Source organism: Sphaerodactylus townsendi, linkage group LG03 (assembly GCF_021028975.2).
Source record: "Sphaerodactylus townsendi isolate TG3544 linkage group LG03, MPM_Stown_v2.3, whole genome shotgun sequence".
In the NCBI taxonomy this organism is placed as follows: Eukaryota; Metazoa; Chordata; class Lepidosauria; order Squamata; family Sphaerodactylidae; genus Sphaerodactylus; species Sphaerodactylus townsendi.
The window spans coordinates 16379630-16404410 of record NC_059427.1 but is presented as its reverse complement, the minus strand read 5'-3'; the positions used below and the strand labels follow the sequence as shown (position 1 = coordinate 16404410).

At 44.0% G+C, this 24781-nt stretch overlaps 1 protein-coding gene across 3 annotated transcripts; it reads left to right on the top strand.

Moving 5' to 3' along the window:
* Positions 1-2870: 2870 nt before the first annotated feature.
* Positions 2871-24528, top strand: LOC125430189 (E3 ubiquitin-protein ligase TRIM39-like). Of its 3 annotated transcripts, XM_048492014.1 has the most exons (8): positions 2871-3133; positions 4675-4891; positions 6707-6821; positions 9420-9487; positions 9613-10072; positions 15050-15145; positions 20758-20988; positions 24229-24528. In XM_048492014.1, coding segments are annotated over exons 4-8 (816 nt in total). In that variant the 5' UTR covers positions 2871-3133; positions 4675-4891; positions 6707-6821; positions 9420-9485; the 3' UTR covers positions 24256-24528. The 3 variants fall into 3 exon arrangements, with proteins under 3 accessions (XP_048347971.1, XP_048347972.1, XP_048347973.1); XM_048492015.1 differs by lacking the exon at positions 9420-9487 and having other exon boundaries at positions 24229-24513; XM_048492016.1 differs by lacking the exons at positions 6707-6821; positions 9420-9487 and having other exon boundaries at positions 24229-24513.
* The last annotated feature ends 253 nt before the right edge of the window (positions 24529-24781 follow it).

Here is a 24781-nt window from a genome sequence, read left to right as displayed (position 1 = left end):
AACGAGCCACAGTTTCTCATGTTTCATTAGTACCTAGAATCATCAAGTTGGAAGAGACCACATGGGCCATCAAATCCAACCCCTGCAATGCAGGAACACATAATCAACGTACATCCAACCTTTGTTTAAAAATCTCCAAAGAAGAAGACTCCACCACACTCCAAGGTAGCGCATTTCACTGTAAAACAGCCCTTACTGTCAGGAAGTTCCTCCTAATGTTTAGGTGGAATCTCTTTTCCTTCACCTTGAACCCATTACTCCTGGTCCTAGTCTCTGGAGTCACAGAAAACAACCTTTCTCCCTCTCGACATGACATCCCTTCAAATATTTAACCATGGCTATCATGTCACCTCTTAACCTTCCCTTCACCAAACTAAACATAACCAACTCCCTAAGTCTCTGCTCATAGGGCATGGATTCTAGACCTTTTACCATTTTGGTTGCCCTCCTCTGGACCCCTTCCAACTTGTCAATATCCTTCTTGAATTGGGGTGCTCAGAACTGTACACAATATTCCAGAAGAGGCCTAACCAGAGGTGAGATCCAACCAGTTCTCACCACTTCTCTGAGTGCCGAGAAGGGGTTACTAAAGCAACCTTCCTGCCCAATAGGGACTGGAGGTGCGTGTGTGCGGCGGCGCCACTGTTTGAATCCCACTACCATCGGAACCTGTTATTAAAAATTTTGGTGCAACCCATCCCTTGCCAGCAGTCCCTCTTCATGAAACCACAGACTATGGTCCAAGAATTCAAATCGTTTCTGGCAGAACCACTGGCAGAGCCAATTGTTCACCTCCACTATTCTTCTTTCTCTCCACGGGCCATGTCTTTCAACTGGGACTAGAGATGAGAAGACAACTTGTACATCCAGATCCTTCAGCTTCCTTCCCAAAGTCTCAAAACCCATCCTGATGTCCCAAATGCTACGTCTTGGTGTATCATTAGTTCCCACATGGATCAAAAGGAAGGGTTAATGGTCAGTCGGCTTAACAAGTCTTGTCCTAACCTGGTTCCTAACATCTTAGTACCATTCCAACAATCATTAATGCGCTTCATCTCACTTTCCTACATTATCTAGATAAATGCTGTAAACTCACTTTCTCCAGTGTCACACCTCTCATCTGCTTCCTAATTTTTTTTGCGATATTTTCTTTTTGGAAAAAACCAACCTGGGCAACTAATCGACAACTGAGACAGCAGGAGTGAAGCATGCTCACCTTTCTGGTTTCTTATAAAATAGCATAACAAGTAGCATAACAAAGTAAGTAAATTGGCATACACTTAAATATAGCCAAAAGCATCCATACATATAAGGATAAACAATAATGCATGAAAGAATAAGCTAGTCGGAATCTAGATCCTGTGCCAACCACATGAAAACAATTTCAAGGCTTATTCTGTAAAGGAATGCAAAGAACATTTGATTATCACTACCATAATTGTGATTTTTAGGTACTATTCAATCTGTAAGTATAACTATTTTATTTTTGGGACCGTGGTTTCCTAGTGGATATCCTCATCTATGTTTAAATGCTACTTATTATGCTATTTTATAAGTAAAATTTGCACTCCAGTGGGAGGCTTTCTTTCGAGTTTCATCTGTAGCCCATTTGGTACAAATTTGTTTTTTGCTGATTGTGTGGTTTTGTACCAACCCCTTTTTCTGATTATGGTGGGATCACCTCTCTGGTTTCTGCAATGACCACAGACACCTAAATTTTGCCTGGTAATCATGATTATTTTTTTAAGCTATGATTTCAATATATCAAGCATTCTGAACATATTGCATAATTCAGATCTGTGGCTAGGGGTGTGACCTGTGATCTGATGATGATTTTGGAATGCCCTAGTGTAAAATTCATGGGGATCCATGAGGATCCGTGCTTTGCAACCATGTTTTTGCAACACTGCGGTGCCACAAAGCATTGGATGTGTGATGCGGTCCTGTCTACAGTACCCTGTCTACAGTTTCATTTTGTTCCAACATAAAAAATTTTATGAATTCATGAGGATCTGTTAATCTGGATTCAGCTTTTACCCAGTCCCTTCACCACTAAACTCAACAGATAAAAAGTGTGTAAACTGGCGATTAAATCAATAAATGCACCCACTAATTTGTCACGGTCTCCTACTTGATAGTGCTGAACTCAAAATCTAAGAACAGAACATTCTATAACGGGATACCTTTAAACTCAGATTTTATTTCTTTTTCTAAGAACGTGATCCGTGTGATTTTTAATCATTACGAGAATTATGCTGTATTTTATAACCTATTGCATGCAGGGAGAGGAGGGCTGTAGTTGCGAGAAACGCAGTCCAGCGCTAGCATTTCCATACTGAAATACCCTGCAAAATAATTCCATTACTGTCCAGAGTTACATATAACGTTGTTATCTTGAAGAACAGGCTATACTTTGAATAAGGGGGGGCCGCGGGATAAAATCGCGCTTTTAAAACGCCCAGTGGAAATACTATTCTGCAGGCACCATATGATCATCTGATACATTCACCGTTATAAAATTCCATACCATCGCCTATAAAACACAATTTATTTGAGTCGTTCCCTAACACCGGCCGAATTCAATAAAGCCATCGGTTCAGCAAACGTATAGCGCATTAACATCCCGCTGGGAAAGCCAGACAGAAAGTGGCACTCTAGCCTTGCCGTCTCTATGTTTTTTCCCTTTCCGGTCTCTCGTCCCGTTTCCTTCCTTCCTTCCTTCCTTCCTTCCTTCCTTCCTTCCTTCCTTCCTTCCTTTAGCGCTCCACGTTGTCATAGGGACCCAAACGTCGAACTCTATGGTTTCAGCTTGCACCAGAGGGAGTCTCTGGAGGACAACTTCCGGATGCGTCAGAACCGCTTCCGCTGGCTGTGTTGGTGAGGAGTGGGGGGGGGAAGAGAAAGGTGTTTTTGTGGCGCGGAACCGGTGCAGGACCGCCGTGGATCCCGGAACCGGCTGCTGTTCGGGGGTGTGGTGGGCGGGGCGGGAAGGATATGCGTGAGAGGCGAAAGACGGACCTTCCCGTAATGAGCCACCTTGTGCTCCTGCTGTCTGAAGGATTAAGAAGCGTTGTGGGGTCTACCGTAATTCCTTCTCTAAGCTCCTCCACACACTTTCTCCACACTGTGCCAGGTATATGTCGGTCCTACCTTTTATTATCTCCTCCACGCCTCCAGAAAACCACTTTCTCCCACCCTGGCCCCAGTTTCCCTGGTCACCAAGTGCAGACTGGTCTATTCCAAGGGCTTCTCCAAGCAGCCAATTAACACCGGCCGCCTCCATGTTGTGGACGCTGTGGTGGCTTCGCTTTTGTGAACCCTCCGAGAGTTTCTTACCAAAGTGTTTAAAGGTGCATTTCAGGCAACCTTTGGTCGTCAGTATCAGGCCAGAAGTGGCTAATAGGGTCAACTAGGAAATTCCCATCACAAGCTACTCTCTGCCAGCCCTTGGTTTGCAACAGGGGACTAAAAACATTGATGTACCTTGCAGGGCTGTGTTAAAGACGGCTGAGACACTGACACTGAGCTGTTTTGAAAGCTTTAAAGCAAAGAGCACAATGAAGGACAAATTCTGTTGTTAATCATGTTGGATATGTTATCATGTGTTCAGGAAAAAGAAAAAAATTGTCAAAACAAGTATTTAGAAGTGTGCCTCTGCTGTATTTTAACTTTGTGAATTAGTTCTGATTCAGAAGCAGTTGGAAATTATCCTGGCCACAAGTAGTGGGCACAAGGGAGTGTTGCTCCATAGAGACTTGCCTTCCGGCTGTTCTCTAGTGTTCTCTCCTTGAGTAAATAACAAATCCCATAATCAACCCTGCATCATCACACAGAGCAGCAGAACTGCACAGCCTGCAAAAAAGAAAGGGGGAGGGGTAGCTAACTGAATTGAAATATGCTACCCCTGATGTTCTCAAATTGTGCACCTGGTGCTTCCTGCAGGGCGGTAGAAACATTTCAGCGAGAGACTCCACCTACCTCAATATCTTTTGCCTGTGCACCAGCCAGTCAAAGATGGTGAGGTGAAGCCAGGGGGGGGGGAGGGGGGGGAAGCCTAAGGCTTCTTTGAGTGATGTAGCATAGTGTTGCAGCACAGACATAGGGAAGGTAGTTCACTGGTTTGTTATTAGTGATGCTATAGACATTATCCATTATGTGCAGTTGTAATGCCTAGAGCTCCTTTCCAGGTGGTGATTATGGTTAGGAAAAGAATTGCACTTTCCTAATAGTACCAGACTGGTTCAAATGTAAGAAAAATGGGGGAAAAAATTGACACCAAAGACCCATTTCTAGCTTGGTAGCCACTGAGCCATTCACACCAACAAAGCTACTGTGACGAGTAGTATTGTTTTCACATATTACTTAGAAAGTTGACTCCTTGAATTGGCATTTGGAGGTTTCTGGAGAGCAGGCATGGCTGGCTGGCAGTGAGCCAGGAATGTCCAATTCATGTCTTGCCTCAGCCACACTTAGTTTAGGCAATCAATTGTTTTCTAATCCATTGCACCCTATGCAATATGGGGAAATACTACTGGATTTCAAAGCTGTTTTAAAGTACCTGGATAATGTACACGAAATACTTTTAGAGACTCAAAAGTACACTATGCAAATTCAAGGTTATAGTACTGTTCTCTAATCATGCTTCCATTCCCCCCCCCCTTTTTTTTTGCATAGAAAACTCATGAGCAAAAATAAACATCTCATAAGACTACTCGGAATTCACAGGACCCATAACAGCCATCTCTGAGCCAATCCCTCCCTTTTCCTGCTGTAACTTTGGATCAACTTCGCATCATCCCCCCCGCCCCCCATGAGAACTTTGTCTGAAATCACAGCCGAAGAAAATGGACATACCAATCAAGACACTCTAGGTGGCTTCAACAAGAGGCAGGTCAGTATTGCATGCTCCCAAAAGGCTGTGTAGTTCTTATCCAAGGTCTCTTTTTTTTAAGGCATTGTATCTTCTGGAAGATGCTCAGGTGCAGCTTCAAAGGCAACTGCGCTATCTGCATCCAATGGATGGAGAGTGTCTGCTGCAGAAGGGGCGATGACTTTTTCGGCCTGGCCTCAGCATGGTGGAATGCTCTGACGAATGAGACCAGGGTCCTATGGGACTTGTCACAGTTTCCCAGGGCCTGTAAGATAGAACCATTCCTCCAAGCCTGAGGACAGCAATTGTATTACATCTGTTTGGCCTCCCCTTTCCCCTTCGTCTTTTCTTGTTTTTCCCTTTCCCCAAGCTGGTATGAATGGAGTTGTGAGTATGGTCTTATCATCCCTCCCTTAGGATGTTGTATTGCAAAGATGAATTGTATATTACTTTAATGTATTTATTATGTTTTTATGTCGTACGATGCCCTGAGACCACATGGGGAAGGACACCTTATAAATTCAATGAATAATAATACTAAAGCCATGAGGCTGCTTTCCTTTCTAAGAAACAGACATGATAAAATTGACTGCTCATGGGAAATTCCAAAGAAATGTGTTTGTTTTGTCTAAAGTCCCAAGATGGGAGAGAAGACAGCATAGTATAGCCTGAACTCACCAGATCTCAGAAGCTGTGTAGGATTGGTTCTTGGAAGGGAGTGAAGGAAGGCTGTGCAGAGGTAGGCAATGGCAAAGTGCCTCTGCTTTTCACCTGCCTTAACCCTCTTTGCTGGGGTCTCTGCAAGTTGGGTGAGTCTTGGTGGCCCTTTACACACACCCCAGGTCTCAAGGCAAAGTGTGAAGTGCTGAAAACAAGACAAAATAAATGTTGCACAGAGACCCTTCATTGTATAAAATATCTGTTCAGTGATCCCATTGCTTTAGGCCGTTGATATCCTGTGTTAGGGCAGGCAGATGGTATGGATGACCTTTCTCATCCTTTGCATCTCTGAAGCCATTCATGACCATAGTGGTGTGCAGTGTTTATGTTGTAATGTTAAGTGTGGTTGTTTTTGGATTGGTTAGTCCAAGGTGTAACAAGCTTGCTTTGTTTGGCGTGAGGAGGCAGCCCAAAAATTTAGGAGCTTGACTCATTTTTCAAAATTCAGGATTTTATACTTTAGTGGTCACTTTTGTCCAATGGTTGCTACCACAAAAGCTAATCATAGCCTCTTACTGTTCTTGTGGCAAAAGCATTGTAGTATTTCAGTAAATCTTGCAGCGTAATGCTGGTTGTCGTTACTACAATGAACAGCTAACTTCTCTCCAATTTCTCCTAATTTCATTAATGATTTAAAAATCTCTCTTTAGTTGACTATGAAGAACCAATATAGGAAAAAAACTGATTAAGAAATACATGTATCTTCTGCCATTGAAGGGTATAAAGTTAACACATAAAAAACAAACAAGGACAAGAACACAATAAAATCATTGCTGACAATGCTAGGCACCACAGTGTAATTTCTATGCACCATAGTGGCCAGGGATTTTGTTGAACCCTGGACTAGTTGAGGGAGACAATGATAATGTAGTTGTATTGGGCTGCAAAAGGCAACTTCTAGAGAAGCAAAGCTGGCTTTCCCTAGTCTGATGTTGGGTGGGGAGGAAATGAAGAGCAACACATTAATTTGAGTTAACTGACCTACGTGCATCTGCTTTGGTGAAGGCTCCATAAGCTGTGCTTTGAGCGGTTGACTCATTCTGGAGATAATATTTTGTTTCCTCTTTTTTCATTGCCTTGTGTAACAACCACTACTTCCCATTTATGTCTTCTCAGCTGGTGAATGCCCAAGTCCTACAAGATCCATGTGCCCTCCTGATGTTGTTAGGATCTGCTGTTGCCTTGATTTCTGTGGATTAACTGATCCCTCTTAGGGGAACAGTGCTGCAGAGTGAGTACATCCAATGTACTTGCCTAGAGAATGGTCATTGTTGTATTCCTTGATCCAGTCAGTTGCTCACTAGGGTAAAATCAGGGCTTGCAGTTGAAATATTAGACGTTATCTCAGGTTTGTTACCTTGTGGCAGGAGTTCCTGCCTACAAATAAGGAGCAAGATCACTCTAAGCCATGCTAGATCAGCTCAAATGTCCAGATGGATGTCTAGCCCAGATGGATGTTTCCAAAAGCCGCCAGGTGGATGTTCTTGACAAGTTCACAAACTGCAAAGTCAGCAACTTTCCCATGTAGTTTGTCTTCAGCATCTGATACTGAAAGAGATGCCATCTCCAGGCATGATGTAGACCTGCAAAAATAGCAGTTGCCGTTCAGACTTTCCAGGCTTGGAATGTGCATGTTTTGTTAAGTTCAACCTCTTTTGACTGCCTTGAAGATGTGCCCACAACTTCGGAATCAACCATATTGTAAGGACTTTGACATCTGCATAGTATTGACTGGCTAAGCAGGTACTAGTGATATATGGTTGACTGCAGTTATCCCTTCCACATTGCTGAGGTCAGGGGCGCAGCACCCTCTGCGATCTGGAAATCCATGTAAAAAATGTTGGCCCTCCCTTCATACCAGAGAATAAGCCTGAATGTTTTATTTTTCTTTTAGGCTAACTTTTTAAAAGAAAGTGTGTCTTGGGGTGCTGTGTGGTTTCTGGGCTGTATGGCCATGTTCTAGCAGCATTCTCTCCTGACGTTTCGCCTGCATGTGTGGCTGGCATCTTCAAATGATCTGAGGATCATCTGCTAGAACACGGCCATACAGCCAGGAAACCACACAGCACCCCAGTGATTCCGGCCTTCGACAAAGTGTGTCTTATCTGTCTGTCTGTCTGTCTGTCTGTCGTCTATCATCTATCTAGTATTAGAAGATAAAATATGTTGATATTATGCAATACTATACATAAAATGTATGTATTTCTGAGTTTCTAAACTTTTTCTGTTTGTCTGCTGGCTTCCACAAAATTCCCATTTAATTTCTTATGCCAACCGCACTATATCAAAACTACGATGGGGAAAGTCGCAATGTGGGAGGGATAACTACTCTGCTTTAGATAACTATGGAATGTCTTTTATTGTTAGACAGTAAATATTCTTTTGTGGCTGTTTTCTGCAGACTGGAGCCTAACCTTTTTGCACTGTTGCATTGTTGTTGTATGGTTTCATAAAAAACCATACCTTTGCAGCTAGGAGAGCTTTAGTTAATTTTATTTCAAGTTTCTAGTCTAAAAGCTGCACTCCAGTCTAAACTGAGGACTCTTCCAGCATATTGAGTGCAGAATTGGCTGAGTCTTTCAGCACTGCTTCGTGTGTTAGTTTGGATGGAAGTATAACTTTGCAGCCTGAGGTTTGAAATGGAGTTGACCACACTGACATAATTGCAAAAATGATCATAATTGCAAAAAATGGTCAAATGAAGTCTAGATTGACAACAGAAGTTCATGGTTGTGGAGTGGTCATTCCTAGGAGGAAGAAATCCTGTTTGGTAAGGTGATGAATTTTTTTCCATTTGAGCAGAATTATTTCTTTTAAGAGGGAATGATTATTTGTGGACTTCTGAGTAGCATTTGGTTGGCTGCTGTGCGAAATAGAATGCTGGGCTAGGTGGGCCTTTGCTGTGATCCAGCAGGGCTCCTCTTGCCTGGTGCGTTGGTTTCTCAGGTCAGACCCATGACTCCTGCTTTGTGCATGTAATCCATCCAGAGACTGAAGTGATTCAAGGGCTGTGTGCAAAATACAACTTCTGTGCTCGTGTGAGAAGGTCTCCAGACGTGGCATATAAAATGAAATAAAAAGGGCTCTAGATTGGGGTGGGGGAGTGGCAGGAGAGGGTCGTCTCCCACTCCCCCTGTTTTCTAAAACCTGTGCAGTGTGTGAAACAGGAAATGGACCCTAATCCTAGGCTCATTCCGCACATGCAGAATAATGCACTTTCAAACTGCTTTCAATGCTCTTTGAAGCTGTGCGGAATAGCAAAATCCACTTGCAAACAGTTGTGAAAGTAGTTTGAAAATGCATTATTCTACTTGTGCGGAAGGGGCCCTAGTTAAGTTCCACATGGAGGATTGGGCTGTTCCCCCGCCCCTTGTTTCCCAAGCTCTGTGTGGCTTGGGAAACAGAGAAGGGAGGTGGGTGGACAATCCTTTGTCCTTCTCCTTACACCTTGCCTCCCAAGGCCTGCAAGCCTTGGGAAGGGAGGAGGGGTGGTTGGAATGCAAGGGATGCATTTCCAACCAATGGGAGTCCTGCGCGCCCATTGGCTGAGGGTTCATTGTCGGACATTCCAAACTCTTAGCGAATTATGGATAGGGATAAGCATGTAGTTAAAGGACACGGGGAAATGTACGTTCTAGTTGCCCTAATTACAAGTACCAGCAAAACTTAATGTTCGTTGAATGATCCTGAGCTAATGGCTGAAGCATAGTTTTCCTAGGGAAGCTGTGGACAAACCCTTTCTAGAGGAAAAGGCCCATGTGCCATTTCTTAGGCTTGCATAGAACACTCATTCACTTAGTCATTTGCCTGCAAAATTCTGTCCCTGTAGAAGTGGAGATGCAAAAGAGCTTGGGATCTGATCAGTGTCTGGATAGGAGGAACCACGTGGAGATGCATGTAAGCTACCCTTACCTTTTCCTTTGAGAAGTAGGATGCATTTTAAAATGAATTGACAACCTGGAGGCTGGCTTGGTTCTGATTGCAGTGTCCCTCTTCTTTCCGCCACCCTCCAAAACTTTTAGGAATCATGGCTACAACAAACCCTCTGGAGAATCTCCAGGTGGAAGCCAGCTGCTCTGTCTGCCTGGAAGCAAATCTGGAAAGGACTCCTCGTGCAGATTATTGACTGCGTGGCCAGCTAACTCCTTTGTCGAAGCTTGTGAATCACCTCATGGCTATGGGAGTGAGCTGGAACCTGGAATTCCCTTTGCCCCGTCTCAAGGGCCGCTAGAAGACTCTCATCATTACCGCTCCCTGAAGCCCAACCGGCAGCTGGGCAACATGGTAGAGATAGCGAAGCAGTTGCAGGTCACCAACAACAAGCGCAAGGTGCGGGATGAGAACTTGTGTGAGAAACACAACGAGGTGCTCCGCTTTTACTGCAAGGACGATAAGGAGGCTGTTTGTTTATTGTGTGAGATTTCCCATGAGCACCGGAACCATGCGGTCGTACCCTTGGATGATACCTCCCTGGAGTACAAGGTAGGACAGATCCTGGATTAAGCTTTTAAAAAGAGACCAACGGCAGGGGGCGGGGTGTAAGACAGCATTGGGAGTAATATGGCTGACACTGCGATGGATACATGTCATGCATGCATATCTGCCTGTGTTTGACGGTACTTCCTTCCCTCATGGCTTTGGCACAATAGCAGAAGAGTTTGCACAGCAAGAATTCTTTGCTGATGGGGGAACTCCTCATGTTCTGTGGTGAATTTCATACGTTTTATTTTTGGCTGACTGGAAAAATACTGGCCCTTCACTGTGAAATCTATTGCAAGCAAGAGATGGAGCAGTGGAAAACCTTAAAAATGAGGAACCTGGAATGTGATCTTGACGTCTATTTCAAAATATTTTTATTTCAGAACGAGAACAAATTACAGTACAATGTCAAATCACATTTTATTTTGAAACAGCGCACCCTCAAAAATTATGAACTATCATTACAGCGTTACAAATCCAAAATTTACAGCATCTGCTGATAACTAGCACTTGATTAACACTCACACTATTTACTAATTTCCATTGTCCTATTTAATATAAAAGTGAGAAACCACTTTACATTTCTAATGTCATATTTGATTCCTTACATCAAAATTAAAAAAAAGAGATTTCCATCTTGTCATTTTAATATGACTGTCCTTTAGCTGAATATGTGCTGACAATTCTGATAGTTTTGGAATTCCCTTGATTTTTTAAATCCAAAATTTGGTTGAAAGATGTTTGCTAATTTTCCAGATTTTTATTAGTAGCTGTTTGCAGCTGTAAACACATCAAGGATCATCCTTATATAGACTTGCCCCAGTACCCCAAATAAAGACACAATACCACAGCATAGGTTTAACTAGTGCATTAAAATTACCGTAGTTGATCTACATCATCAAATATTAGCTAGTGTTTCAGTGAGGTAGGCTGTGCTAGGGAGCCTAGCCATGTCTGCCTTTGTTCTGGCAAATCCACCCTGGTTCCAAAGTTGTCCAGTGCCTTCTGCCAGGTTTATTCATCCTTGCCTTTACATGTTGTGCCAAAAGGTGCCATACCACACACACCCTTTCTATCATATGCCATAAAGCTACTACTAAGTTCGGAAAGATGTTCAGCAGCAAAGGTGCTCCTTACCAAGCCCCATCTCGCCACATAGCCAGCGATGATCTTTTCAGGACGCGTCCTCCATCATGTCTGATGGCTTGGGGTGCTCGCCGCTCATCGCAACCTGCTATCAGCAACCTGTCCTATCCCTGCCAAACTAGTTACGGCCTAATTTCTGGGCCGTGTCTGGGCCTAATTTATCTGAGTTGAGATTGTTCAAGATTTTCTGTTTTTTGGCTCCATCCTCAACCAAGAAATCAGAAGGAGACTGAGACTGGGAAAGGCAGCCATGAAGGAGCTAGAAAAGGTTCTTAAGTTTAAGGATGTGTCACTGGCAACCAAGCTCAAGTTAATGCATGCCATAGTATTCCCCATTACTATATTTGGGTGTGAAAGCTGGACAGTGAAGGAAGCTGACAGGAAGAAAGTTCATTCATTTGAAATGTAGTGTCGGAGGAGAGGTTTTTGGGATGGCCAAAACAACAGATCAGTGGGTTCGAGATCAAATCAAGCCTGACATTTCCCTAGTAGCTAAAATGGCTATACTGAGGCTGTTGTACTTTGGCCACATTATGAGAAGACAAGACTCAGTGGAAAAGACAATAATGCTAAAAGTTGAAGGCAGCAGGAAGTCCCAGCAAGGGATGGGTGGACTCTATGAAGTAAACCCATTGTAGCTCTCAGTTTAAGCCATAAGGATGAGTGCAAGGGATCTGGTTAACATTAAATCATGAACTCTGCCATGAATCAGGAAAATTGTCTTGAAGCCACACCCTGAACACGCCACAAAAATCTATCTAATTTATATGCATCCCACCTCTTCTAAAAGTCAGGAAGCAGGCAAAAAAAGAAGCAGCAGCAGCAGCTTTCATGCACTGCTAATCAGGGGGAAAATCCCCAGGATTCCTGCTCAGCCCCAAATGGTGATCAGCTACTTGCACAATATTCTGCAGAGGATAGGAGGGTCGGCAGCATGTGGCAAAAACCTGTAAAAGGACAAGGCTTGATCATGAAGCCCTCTCCTTCTGCCTTCCCACTGGACAGCCAGTCCTCCCTTGTCCTTTATTTGGAGAGGGACTGAGGCAAAATAATCCCTAGCTTAACATCTGTGAATGTTTCTTTTGAACTGTATGCATTAACTAATCCTAGTAATGCTGCCTCGGGATCTAAAAGGGATAATAATTCCTGAAATACAATACATTTCTGTAAGAATTTCAGACCAAAATGTTTGTTTTGTTTCACTACTGGACAATTAATTAATATAATAAAATAGTGTCAAAGATTATTTGAATGAGAATTGTAAAGTGATATCAGGGAATGAACTCATGCCTTTTTAGTGTAGGGCAGTTTCATATTTCAAATGATTTTTACTAGTTTGGCTATCTGAAGAAGGGCAGCCATTGTATTCTTAATGTAACCACTGTTATTTATGAATCATTCAGGAGAGGGATAATCCAGTTTGCAATTGGGCAATGCTGCGGAAAGGCATGATACATCCGGATTCTCCCCAAAAGTTGAGTGCTACCTGCTATTATTGTAATAGTTATGATTTGAATCAGGTAGCATCTTTGAGACCACCGAGATTTACAGGGTTTAAGTTTTCAAGAGTCAACGCTCCCTTTGTCAATTAAAATATCTGTCAAAGGGAGCTTGGATTCTCAAAAGCTGATACCACCAAAATCTTGTGGGTCTCTAAGATGCTACCAGACTCAAATCTAGGTCTGCTGCAGACCAGCATGCAAGCGTGCATGGGAACTATTTAGCTATTGCACATTTCAGATCAGTGGGACTCTCTCATGAGTAGGTGCAGCGCTGCTGAGCATTCTGTAGCCAGCAAACACTGGTGACAGCTCGGGGGAAAGGGTTAGGTTTTGTTCTTAGGGGAGGCAGGGTTCGCTTTGGTTCCCCATTCCTTTTCAAGGAGGGCAAGGAAGGTGACGGAAATTATCACTGTTGATAGATATATTAGGGATTGTGTGTTGTTTCAGCCTTTTTATATATGTTTATTACCTTGCATGGTAAGTTTCCCCCAAACCTCTTTAGGATTTATTTATGTTAACTCATCTTGACCCTGAGGTTTTTTTTTAATCCCTCAATAATTTTCTGATCTTTCTCCCTGCTTCTGTGTAGCCTAAGAGGCATGCCTGAAATTTGTCTCCTCTGGCTGTTCAAGTTGAGGTTCTTTGGGAGGGGGAAAAGTCAAGGTTTTCAATCTTCCATATATCAAACCCTTGGTGGTAGCTGCCTGGTTTATCATACCTGCAGCCTGAAGCGAGGGGGAGGGGTTAAAGTGTGGCAACCCCTCTGGGAGGCAGGGCTGTGTGCCAGGTTGTGCTCTCAGGGCAGGCTGTTATTGGCTCAGACTGTTCTTGTAGAACAGGCTGCCTGCTGATGTCAGAGCCCTGTGGGAACTATGTCAATTCCACAGGGCCTGCAAGACGTGGCTGTTCCACCAGGCCTTTTCCAACTAGCCAGCCGGATTGATTAAACATTATAGAACGTCTTTGGGGGGAGGGGGGAAGGAGGGGTGGAAACGGTGGGATCGATTAAATTATATCATCCAGTGTTATTGTAATAATTTTGTTAATTGGTTTTAAAGTTTTATGTTAGGATTTATGTTTTAAAGCTGTAGGATGTTTTTAATATATGTTGTAACCCGCCAAGAGCCCTTTGGGAAATGGGCGGGATATAAAACTAACAAAATAAAATTAATAAGTTGTGCATTATGCAGGGATGTCAAACTCAGATTGGTATACCAAATTCCTCTTCTAGTGGACTTCTAGTAGGCACGCCCGCAATTCTTCACTGAAATATTGCTTCCACCTGAGTTTATCAGACCATTATTTTCATTTCATGTAGACACTAAATTGGGGCGGGAATAAAAAGGTGTTTTTCTGCTTGGGCAATTTTTTTTTCTTTACATCCTTCCTTTGCTTCATTTTTACCACACCTCTCTCTTCAGTGGAGATCCAGAGTGGTTTACATCATTCTCTTCCCCTCCATTTTATCCTTGCAAATATCCTGTGAAGTAGGTTAATCTTAGGCAGTGGATTGGCCCAAGGTCACCCAGCTTCAAACCTGGGTCTCCCATATCTTAGTTTGACACTCGAACCATTACTCAATTGGGCATTAGTTTCAAAATGTTGAAGCTGGTTGGGCAATTTAGATGACGTATGATAGAGGTGCTGCAGGCCAAATTGAGCTCCTAAAAGGCATAAGCTCTGCTTGTTGAAGGAAGAGAGAGGTCTTTCCATCTTGGCAGGGGCAAGGAGTTCTCTTGCACCTGCAGGTTGGCCTTCTGTAAAAATTGATATGTGGAACCAAGTCCTTTAAAAGCTGACGGGAACTAGAAAAAAGATACCCCTTTCCCTCTTTTTCTTTGTTTCCCCCATTCTTTTAGAGGAAAGGAGGGGGTAGTCAGAGCGGCCAACAAATACAAAAATGCACCAGGTGCTCGGGAACAGCAGCAGCAGAAGGCCATTGCTTTCACTTCCTGCATGTGAGCTCCCAAAAGCACCTGGTGGGCCACTGCAAGTAGCAGAGTGCTGGACTAGATGGACTCTGTTCTGATCCAGCAGGCTAGTTCTTATGTCATTTGAATCTGGGGCCTTTTGCTTGCAAAGCTCTGTCATACTGATATGACCACTCCCCAAAAGGCAGAGGAGACAACTTGGCAGAAAGCAACAGGACGGTAGTGACTTGCCTAGTTAGGCAATCTAGTCAGTTTCATGGCCAGAATGAGACTCCCAACTAGGCAGTTCCCTGTTCTTTATTTTAACCATTTCTGCACCACTTTCCCTAGGCTGCTTAACTCCTGTCCATGTTGTGCCACACTCATGTCTCTGTAATGTCGTCTCCCCCTCTTCTGTGCAGGAAAAGCTGCAAAAGTGCCTGTCGCCCCTGGAACGGAAGCTGCAGGACATTGCTCACTGCAAATCCCAGGAGGAAAAGAAGCCCGGAGAGCTTAAGGTCAGTAGCACCTCCTTTCTGTTCTTTGTCTGATTCAGCTACTGGAGCGGACACTGCTTTGGGGCTGGGATTGGCTGTGGTCCTAGGAGTCCCCGGTTCTGAATCCTGCTTGGTCTTATTTTGTCTGAATGTGCACAGCTGATTGATATTTTGGACTGTTAAGTCATCCAGTCGCTGAAGCTCTGAGTGGACTGCAATAAAAGACATTTTAAAATGAAGACCACGGTGTAAGCCTCGGTGCAGAAATAGCGCTGAAATTCCGTGCCTGTCCCCTTTAATACTTTCCTTTTATCTTTTGTTGCATCTTCTACCTATTCTGTCCCAACCCGGCTTTTTTCCAGGGTTCGTTCTGTCCCTCTCAAATGCAGCCCCTCCAGTCGCTCCTCTTCTTTCCCTATCTATACTATTTGAGTCCTTCCAACCAATAATAGCCGCCCCTCCCCCATTTTTGCTTTCCTTTCTGTACACCATAATTCCCTCTTTCCACTGGGTCTGCTTCAGCCTAAATGAAGAAACCCCTTATGCCTCAACTCAGAACCTTTGCCTGTTGTTTCAGGTGTGTTGTGTGTTCTTTGTTGCGTTTTGAGTTGCTGTCCAACTCATGGCTGGCATATCGAACTCAATCGTCCTTCTAAAAAATCCCATTCTGTTAACAGCCTTGCTCAAGCCTTGCAAACTGCGGGCTGTGGCTTCCTTTATAGAACATAAGAACATAAGAACAAGCCAGCTGGATCAGACCAAAGTCCATCTAGTCCAGCTCTCTGCTACTCGCAGTGGCCCACCAGGTGCCTTTGGGAGCTCACATGTAGGATGTGAACGCAATGGCCTTCTGCGGCTGTTGCTCCCAATCACCTGGTCTGTTAAGGCATTTGCAATCTCAGATCAAGGAGGATCAAGATTGTTATGGACATAAATCGACTTCTCTCTCCATAAGGTAATCTGCTCCAAGCCCTGAAGCTATATCCAGGTTAGTGGCCATAACACCACCTCCTGTGGCAGCATATTCCACCAACTACCAATCACACGTTGCGTGAAGAAGTGTTTCCTTTTATTAGTCCTAATTCTTCCCCCCAGCGTTTTCAATGGTATGCCCCCCTGGTTCTAGTGATTGTGAAAAGAGGAGAAAAATTTCTCTCTGTAACAACATTTTCTTAACTCTCATGCATAATTTTATAGACTTCAATCATATCCCTAATTCTCAGCCGCCTCCTCTCCTAAAACCTAAAGAGTCCCCAAACGCTGCAGCCTCTCCTTCATAAGGAAGGTGCTCCAGTCCCTCAACTCATCCTTGTTGCCCTTCTCTGCACTTTTTCTATCTCCTCCAATTATCCTTTTTTTGAGATCTTGCTTGACCAGGAACTGGACACAGTACTCCAGGTCGCAGTCGCTGCAATGCTTTTAGAGATATAAGGGCAGACAATCTTGTGCAGTTTTGATTATCAATTCCTTTTCTAAATGCCATCCCCAGCATAGATTTTGCCTTTTACAGCTGCCATGCATTGAGTTTGACATTCCCAATGGAACCTATCAACTAACACGCCTAAATCCCTTTCCTGGTCTGTGACTGATGAGCACTGACCCCTGTATGGCAGGCGATGTATGTGAAGTTTGGATTTTAGCCCCTATGTGCATCACTTTTTTACATTTTGCTACATTGAGACCCTGCATTTGCCATTTCTGAGCCCAATTTCACCCTAATTTATCAAGGTCCGCTTGGAGCCTCTTTCATAATCCTTTGTGGTTCTCACCCCACCCTACATAATTTGGTATCATCTGCAAACTTGGCCACCGCTATGGCCCACCTCTACTTCCAGGTCATTTATGAATAGGTTAAAGGAGCACTTTGGTCCCAAAGCCCAGGATCGCTTGGGGGACACCACCTCCCATGATTCTCTCCATTGTGAGAACTTTCCCATTTTACACCCAACCTCTTTTGTTTCCTGTTTCTCAACCAGTTTTTTAATCCATGGAGGACTTCCTCCTTCCTTATTCCTTCATTTGCTGAGTTTTCTCAACCCAGTTCTCTGGTTGAGGTGAACTTTGTTTCCAAAAGCCTTTTGGAAATCCAAGTAGACAATTGTCCACCTGTCTGTTCCACCCTGTCCATGCATGCCTGTTTGCACCCTCAAAGAACTCCTAGTAAGTTTGTAAGACAGGATCTTTGCCTCTGCAAAAGCCATGCCGACTCTTTCTCGGCAGGTCTTTTCTTTTCTGCATGTTTTATGGAATTCCTTTATCTTTTATTGATAGATTCTCACTAATTAATGCCAGTGAACAGATGTCAAACTGACCTGGCCTTCTGTAAGTTTCCCGGGTCCCCCTAGATCCTTTCTCTTTAAAGATTGGTGTGACATTGGCCATCTTTCCTAGTCTTCCAGGGATGGAGCCTGGTTCTCAGGGATAAGTTGCATATTAAAGGTAGAGAAAGATCTGAAGCAATTTCAAATGCTTGAGCTCTTTAAGAACTCTTGGGTGAATGCACTCTGGGCCAGGGGATTTGGTAACATTTAGTTTATCAATGGCTGGCCATGAACTTCTTCCTTGTCTACCACCCCATCTTCGCTTCAAGTTCCTCAGATTTGCCTCTGGTAAGAAGCTTTTGGTTCAGGGTGCAGGAAATTTGTTCCTCACCTCCTCTTGGGTGGAAGACAGATGCAAAGAATCTTCATTCAGCTTCATACTGCAAGTAACTCCACCTGCCATCTTTAGCACAACCTTTGTTCCATTTGTCATCTAACGGGCCTACAGCGCTTCCCTTGCTGGCTTCCTGCTTCTTTTGATGTACTTGAAGAACTGTTTGCCGGTGCTGGTCTCTTGAGGGTTGCAGCCATGCACGTTCCTCATTAATCCTTTTTTGCCCTCCCTTACAGCTAATTTGGCTTCTCTTTTTTGCCACCATTTCGATTCCATACTCTGGTATTCTTCTATCAGTTAAGTTGGACTTCCATTTTTCTAAAAGACATCTTTTTTTTCCTAATAATTTCCCTCAACCTCCTTGTTAACCTGAATGGTGGCTTTCACTTGGATTCATGGGCTGCTTTTTTCTTGAACCTGTGGAACACATTCTCAGCTGAGCTTTTACTACTGTGTTTTTAAATAACCTCCAAACATCCCTGGACAGTTTTTGACTCCTCTTGATGTTCCCTTTCGGCTTCCTGCGCACTATCCCTCTCTCATCTTTGAGAAATTTCCCTTTCTGAAGGCCGAATGTAGCTACATTTAGTAGTTGTGTCACCTTGTTCCCATGCTGGAGATACTGAATCTGACACAGCTACTTGTGGGTCGCTGTTCTCCTTATCATGGCTCAACAACACCTGACTTCCCTGCACCAGGTCCTGGGTCCCACATGAGAATTAGATCTAGGGATTCTACCTCTCCCCTGGTTGGTTCCACAACCATCTGCTCTAAGCCACAGTCATTTAGCATATCCAGGAATGCTCTCTCCTTACTATGACCTGAACATGCATTTTTCCAGTTTATATGGGGATAGTTAAAATCACCCATTACCACTAGAGTGAATCCATCTCATGCTGGGTCTTCCTTTTTCCTTTCTTCCTTCAACCTTTCCTAGAATTATTGGGAGCAGTAGTGGTTAAGAGCAGTTGCACTCTAATCTGAAGGAACCGGGTTTGATTCCCCGCTTTGCCTCTTGAGCTGTGGAGGCTTATCTGGGGAATTCAGATTAGCCTTCCTTCCCCTCTCCCCCAACACATGCCAGCTGGGTGACCTTGGGCTAGTCACAGTTCTTCTGAGGTCTCTCAGCCCCACCTACCCACAGGGTGTTTGTTGTTTGGGCGTGGGGGGGGGGGAGAGGAAAGGAGATTGTCAGCCCCTTTGAGTCTCCTACAGGAGAGAAAGGGGGGATATAAATCCAACTCTTCTTCTATTGTCTTTTCCAGCGACTCTGATCATCTCAGTGTATTTTAACCACTTGTTTTATTTTTGTGATGTTATCTGCTCAGAACCTGACTCTAGTCAGGAAAGAGCGGGATATAAATCTAAGTAAATAAATAATAAACAGCTTACAATTCAAAATGATTTCCTACTACATAATATGTTACCAAGGTGGGGGAGGGGCACAGGGGAAGAGGAAGAAAGATTCAAACAATAAATTGTTAGCCACAGTTCTAACTATCCATAGAAAGTTCATAATAACTGTTCCGTAATGAGTAGACCGACTGGTCACACAGAACGCACTCGAAACTACTTTTTACTGAACCAGATTATTGGGTCCATGGAGCTCAGTATTATCCACCCAGACTGTCAGCAGCTCTCCGGGGTCATCTACAGAGGCCTTTCACATCACTTCCCACCTCATCTTTTCAACCGGAGAGGCCAGGGATTGAACCTTGGACCTTCTGCATGCCAAGAAGTTGCTCTCCCCTTGAGCCACAGTCCATTTCTCCACAGTCACTGTATGAGGCAGTTCGAGAAGGAAGGAATCAAATGGCTGTAGATGGCTAAGACTGATGGAGGGGGCCTCTCTGCCTTGCTCTTTCCATGTGCTGGGCTTCGTCTGAAGAGCAGGATGGGAAGTAGAGAGGCCTGTTGTCCAGTTTTGTCCCTGATCACACAACTCAGATTCTCAGCCCCCGAGTGAGCAGGCGTCTGGCCTTTTCACCTCAACTTATTGCTCACTCTTGCCTCAAATAATTGCTCGCCCAAATAATATGAAGCTTGTAAAAACAATTCTTCTCACAGTTTTCTTGATGTCTTGTGGAACTGCCTGTTAATTCAAGTTTCTGTGGCAGGGAGTGTAAAGTGTATGCTGTCCTCCTGGAAACAAATATATGCCCCAGTGCAGTGGAGTACAGTGATAGAAACATGATGTATCTTGCACATTTAATAGAAAAACAATTCATACAGGTGGTCTTTCTTTTTCATTCTCTATAATGTTCAGAGACCAAACCAGCATACACGATAATATGTTGATGAGACTTAGGCCTGGTTTCCACCAGCAGATAAATTATGTGGCAATAAAATGGAACAACATTGAAATGATGAAATAGGCTGCACCACTGTAGGTGGAAAGATCACCTTTTGGAGTGCTCCCTAACATTGAAACTCCCTGAAAACAAAAAAACAGCACAATAAGGGGAGGAATGGGTTAGAATCTTTTCCCCTTCTGATCTGGCTTTCTAAGTGCAGAGGAGTATTTGATGCTAGCAACTACCATGTGCACTCTGTAGTAGTGCAAAGGGATTGTAATATCATCTATTGCATTGTTTGTTGTAAATATCCCTTCCCCTTTTACTCTGGTGTCTTCTACCTTTGTAGGTATGTATGCTATGTCATGTTTTAGATGGGTTTTTGTTTTCATTGTTCTTCCAGTTTTCTAAACCTAGTCTCCTATTCGGAGGTTTTTTCTGTGAGGCTGAATTTTTTTTTCAGTTTGATAATCCTCCTTCATGTTTGAACCCAGACTTGAAATTGAGTCAGAATTATATAGTGCTTACAGTACTGGACAAGTCTGACATTTTATCTGCTATCCTGCAAGTATGCGTTACTTTGCTAGCCCTCAAAGTGCTGCTGATCAGTTGCATTGGGAAGACATGCCCATCCCCCCCGCCTCCAGCGCTGCCATTCTCAAACATTCTCCCGTCCCTCCGCAGCGGAAAGTCGAGAATCGCCGCCAGCTCATCATCAGCGAGTTTGAGGAGCTGCATCAGTTCCTGGAGGAGGAGCAGCAGATACTTCTTTCACGCCTGGAGGACGAGGAGAAAGAGATTCTGCAGAAGCTGAAGGACAACGTGACTCAGCTGTCAGAGCAGCGGATCTCCCTCAACAGCCTCATCACAGAGATTGAGGAGAAGTGTTTACAGTCAGGCATAGAGATGCTCCAGGTGAGGACTTCTGTCTTTGGGTTCCTCTGAAGAGGTGATGCTTGGCCTTATCCATATGTCCTCCCAAGACTGTTTAGGAAGTCAGGGCTGAGCTGGATGAATAGAAAGAGCCCGCTTACCTCATTCAGGTGTTGAAATATTAGAGGTGTTTAGTCTGGGAAGGAATAGGAGGACCTGTGGGGACCAGAGTGGTTTTTCAGTTCTGTTTCTGCTCCATGTAATTGAGATGGTTGAAGGCAGAACTAAAGAAAATGTGTAGAATTCAGTCAGAGCATATTGGTTCCCAGAGAGGCCAGGTGACCAAAGCTCTTTCAGGTCTTAGTTGCTGACTACTAGAGACGTTTGCTTCATGCTTTGCCACATATTGTAGGATTTGTTTTTGTTTTTTTTAATGTGGCAACCAGATCTGTCTTTAGGTTTTTAAGAAGTTCAGATTATTCCAATGTTCTTGACCACTGAGGTGATGCCTAAAAGTATTGGTTTCATATGCTCACTCGTGCTAGATCCCTTTTTGGCTGAGCACACCACAGTTCTGTGGCCAGTGTGCTTGGTCCCATGTTCCTTCTGTGCATCTAGTCATGTCCACTAATAAAGTTGTGTGTTGGGGTTGGTTTCTCAAGGACATGTATTTATTTGTTTTATTCACTATATTTCTCACTGTGATTCAAAATGGATAACACCATGTAATTCAACATGGATAGCCCCATGTAACCAATGCAGTCAGTAGTAGGAAGCATTTAATAAACAGTGTAATATGACTAGGATTGTAACGAACTTGAAAACAAAACAGAAGTATTACACATGTCTTAGGTCAGAGTCCTGCCCCTGTGCTTACCACCCAAGAACACAGAGGCCTCCAGATGGGGCCAAGGGAACCATCCAGGGAGGACCAGAGAAGCCCAGTGTGACATTGTAGGAGGAGCTTCCTAGCTTGCCACAATACTCAGAGATGCTAGAATGGCCAGGGGCCAGTCAGCAGCAAACTCCTGAAACCCAGAAGCAAAGGCTCAAGGCAACAAGGGCAGCAGAGGAACTGCCAAAACCACCACAGGCACTATCTCATCTGTTTCTCATCTGTTGTGGGAGTCTGGAAGGCTTCTTTGGAAGGCCGTGGCAGAAACAGGCTGCAGTGACTTCCTTAGGCCAGCGCGGCCAGAGGAGAAGCCCTGTAAGGCTGCCTTAGGGAAGGGGAGGGGAGTAGATATGTGATCCCAGGCAGGAAGATGCCCAATAGGCCTAGGACCCATCACTCCCATAACTCCATCCCTGAGGATAGAGGAAGTGGGTGAGGCTGGAGTTGTCTCACCCCCAGAGAATTACCCTGGGAAAACCAGGGTGAGGTAAATGGTGGGAGTGGAAGAGGGGGCTGTAAACCTCTGTCTCTCCCCCCTCCTTTTCCTCTTTTCTGAGGGTCCTCCCCCAAAGCGAGCTCTACTAAAGGAACCTTGAAGATGGAGTTGGCCCCAGATTCCTGCCAGTTACACAGTGGAATTGCAGAAGTAGAAAACAATGCAGTGAGAGCAAGTCAATATATTCAGCAAATAGGTGATATTATTCACAGCTATATCGTTCACAATCCTATTCTCTTTATAAAAGCACCATCAGAAGGCCCTGTTCAGCTGAGCAAAGCTGCCACGATAGAGAGATGGTCCGTAAATATGTGGGTCCAAAATCATGAAGGGCTTTGCATGTGATTGCCAGCACTTTAAAGTGAACCCAGTGACTGGTGGCCGGTCAGTGGAGTTGCTGAAGAACGGGTGGAACACGCACGCTCTGCCAAGCTCATTTTCATGCACAGCAGCCCCTGTTGGTAGCTGGCCCTGAGCAAATGCCCATTTATGTCCATTGGATAAAGAAGCCCTGGGGGTAATATATATGCTTACTTCAGCTACAATGATCCTAGTGAGGTACTGGAAATAAAGAACCAAGCAGCACAATAACATTTGAGATGTAGCACAAATGGACGAGTTTAATCACCAAATAACGAAAGCCAGCCAATTTTCAGAACTCTGGCTAATCTGCGGAAAATGTACCAGAAAGCTCCAGGCATCGACAGTGTGTTTCTGTGTTAAAAACCACATTTTTAAACTGGTATTTAACTGGTATTCAGTAGCAGTAGCATTTCCATATGCTAGATTATTGTACCTAGCTGTTACTTTAATTTTCAGCATGGTAATGGTGTTTCTTATTAATGTGATTCTTACCTGAAAAGATCACTAAATAGCACAAGGGTGGGGTGAGCTGAAAAGTAAGCTGCTGCCTATAAGCCTTTGTGGGTTCTGCACTGTGTAACTGAGCCCAGCCTGGCAGCTCGTGTAACTTCTAACTGTGGGTTCTGTGGGGCAGAACTTGGAAGGAGTTGCAACAACCAAATTCAAAACAAAATGGTTTACTTTTCTTAACAAATAACACTTATTAAACATTAACATTTAACATTAACACTTCACAGACCTGTTGAGTTGCATTTCAAGTCCTTCTATTTACAGCTTTGTAATGCCAAATCCAGCTCTTCTTGCTGGTGGTTGGCTTGTGAAGACTTCAGAGGCTTGGTGACTGAATTCAAGATGATGAAGGTCCCCAAAAGAACTCCCATCAACTGTGTACACAGAAAGCCCTGAAACAATAAATTGTAACATTTATAATACAGCAAAAATAACAACTCCCTTCCCACTAGTTCCCAACAACTTTGCAAGTTTCCTTAAACAAGATGTTAAGAGCTTATAAAGAAATAAATCAAGGTCCCAGCCTGGTAGCCTTGCTTCCTCCAACTTCACGAGTTTTTGCAGCCTCCTGCTTCTTTGAGTCTCCACCCCTTTCTGGGTCAACCCATTCTGAACATAGGGGTTACACTCGCACTACACAACTAGACCATAGTTTTTCCTAGTAGGATCTGCCAGAGGGAGGAAAGAAGAGATAGCCGGAGACAGATAAAGGTAGTTTTTCTGATGGGTGAGAAAGAGCTAGAAGCAGGAAAAAGGGAGAGGCTATGGGAAGAGAAGGAAGTAGTTCTGGGGAAGGGGAAATGAGATGCCCCTTTGCAAGTCCTTTCAGGCTCCCTGCTTGGGTTCATATAAATGAGAAAGGGGCCAAAAAGATGAGGGTTGTGTTGGCTAAAGATACCATAGGTGGGATCTTTCTCACTTATGAACTGAACAGAAGGATATTTGTGACTCTGTGGGGTGACTTTTTTCATGATCAAATGAGTCCTGACCAGCCTTATTTCTTTTATTTCTCATGCAGGATGTCAATAACACTCTGGAAAGGTAAGGGCCCTTTCTTTCTCTGTCCTTCCCAGTATTCTGGCAGATGCCTAGTCGATGTTTATGGGCCAATCCTTCTCCCAAAATGCCAAAGGAAAAGTCGCAGCAGCAGCTCTAATGCACAAAAGACATTATAATGTATTTTATATCCTGGAGCATTTAAAATTTGGAAAGGATGAGATCTCTGCAGCAATAAAGGCCAAACAGCCCAGGTAGAAAAGGTAAATGTTGCAGCTGGTATGAATTAGGGGGCTTAATGAAGACAACATGTTTCCTTGAATAAAGGACTTAAGCCATTCGTGGGTCTAGTCCAGGGGTAGGGAACCTGCGGCTCTCCAGATGTTCAGGAACTACAATTCCCATCAGCCCCTACCAGCATGGCCAATTGGCCATGCTGGTAGGGGCTGATGGGAATTGTAGTTCCTGAACATCTGGAGAGCCGCAGGTTCCCTACCCCTGTTCTAGCCTTATATAAGGTCTTTCATGACTGACTTTCTGGAGTCTGTTCTGCTTCCAGCAAGCTGACCTGCCTG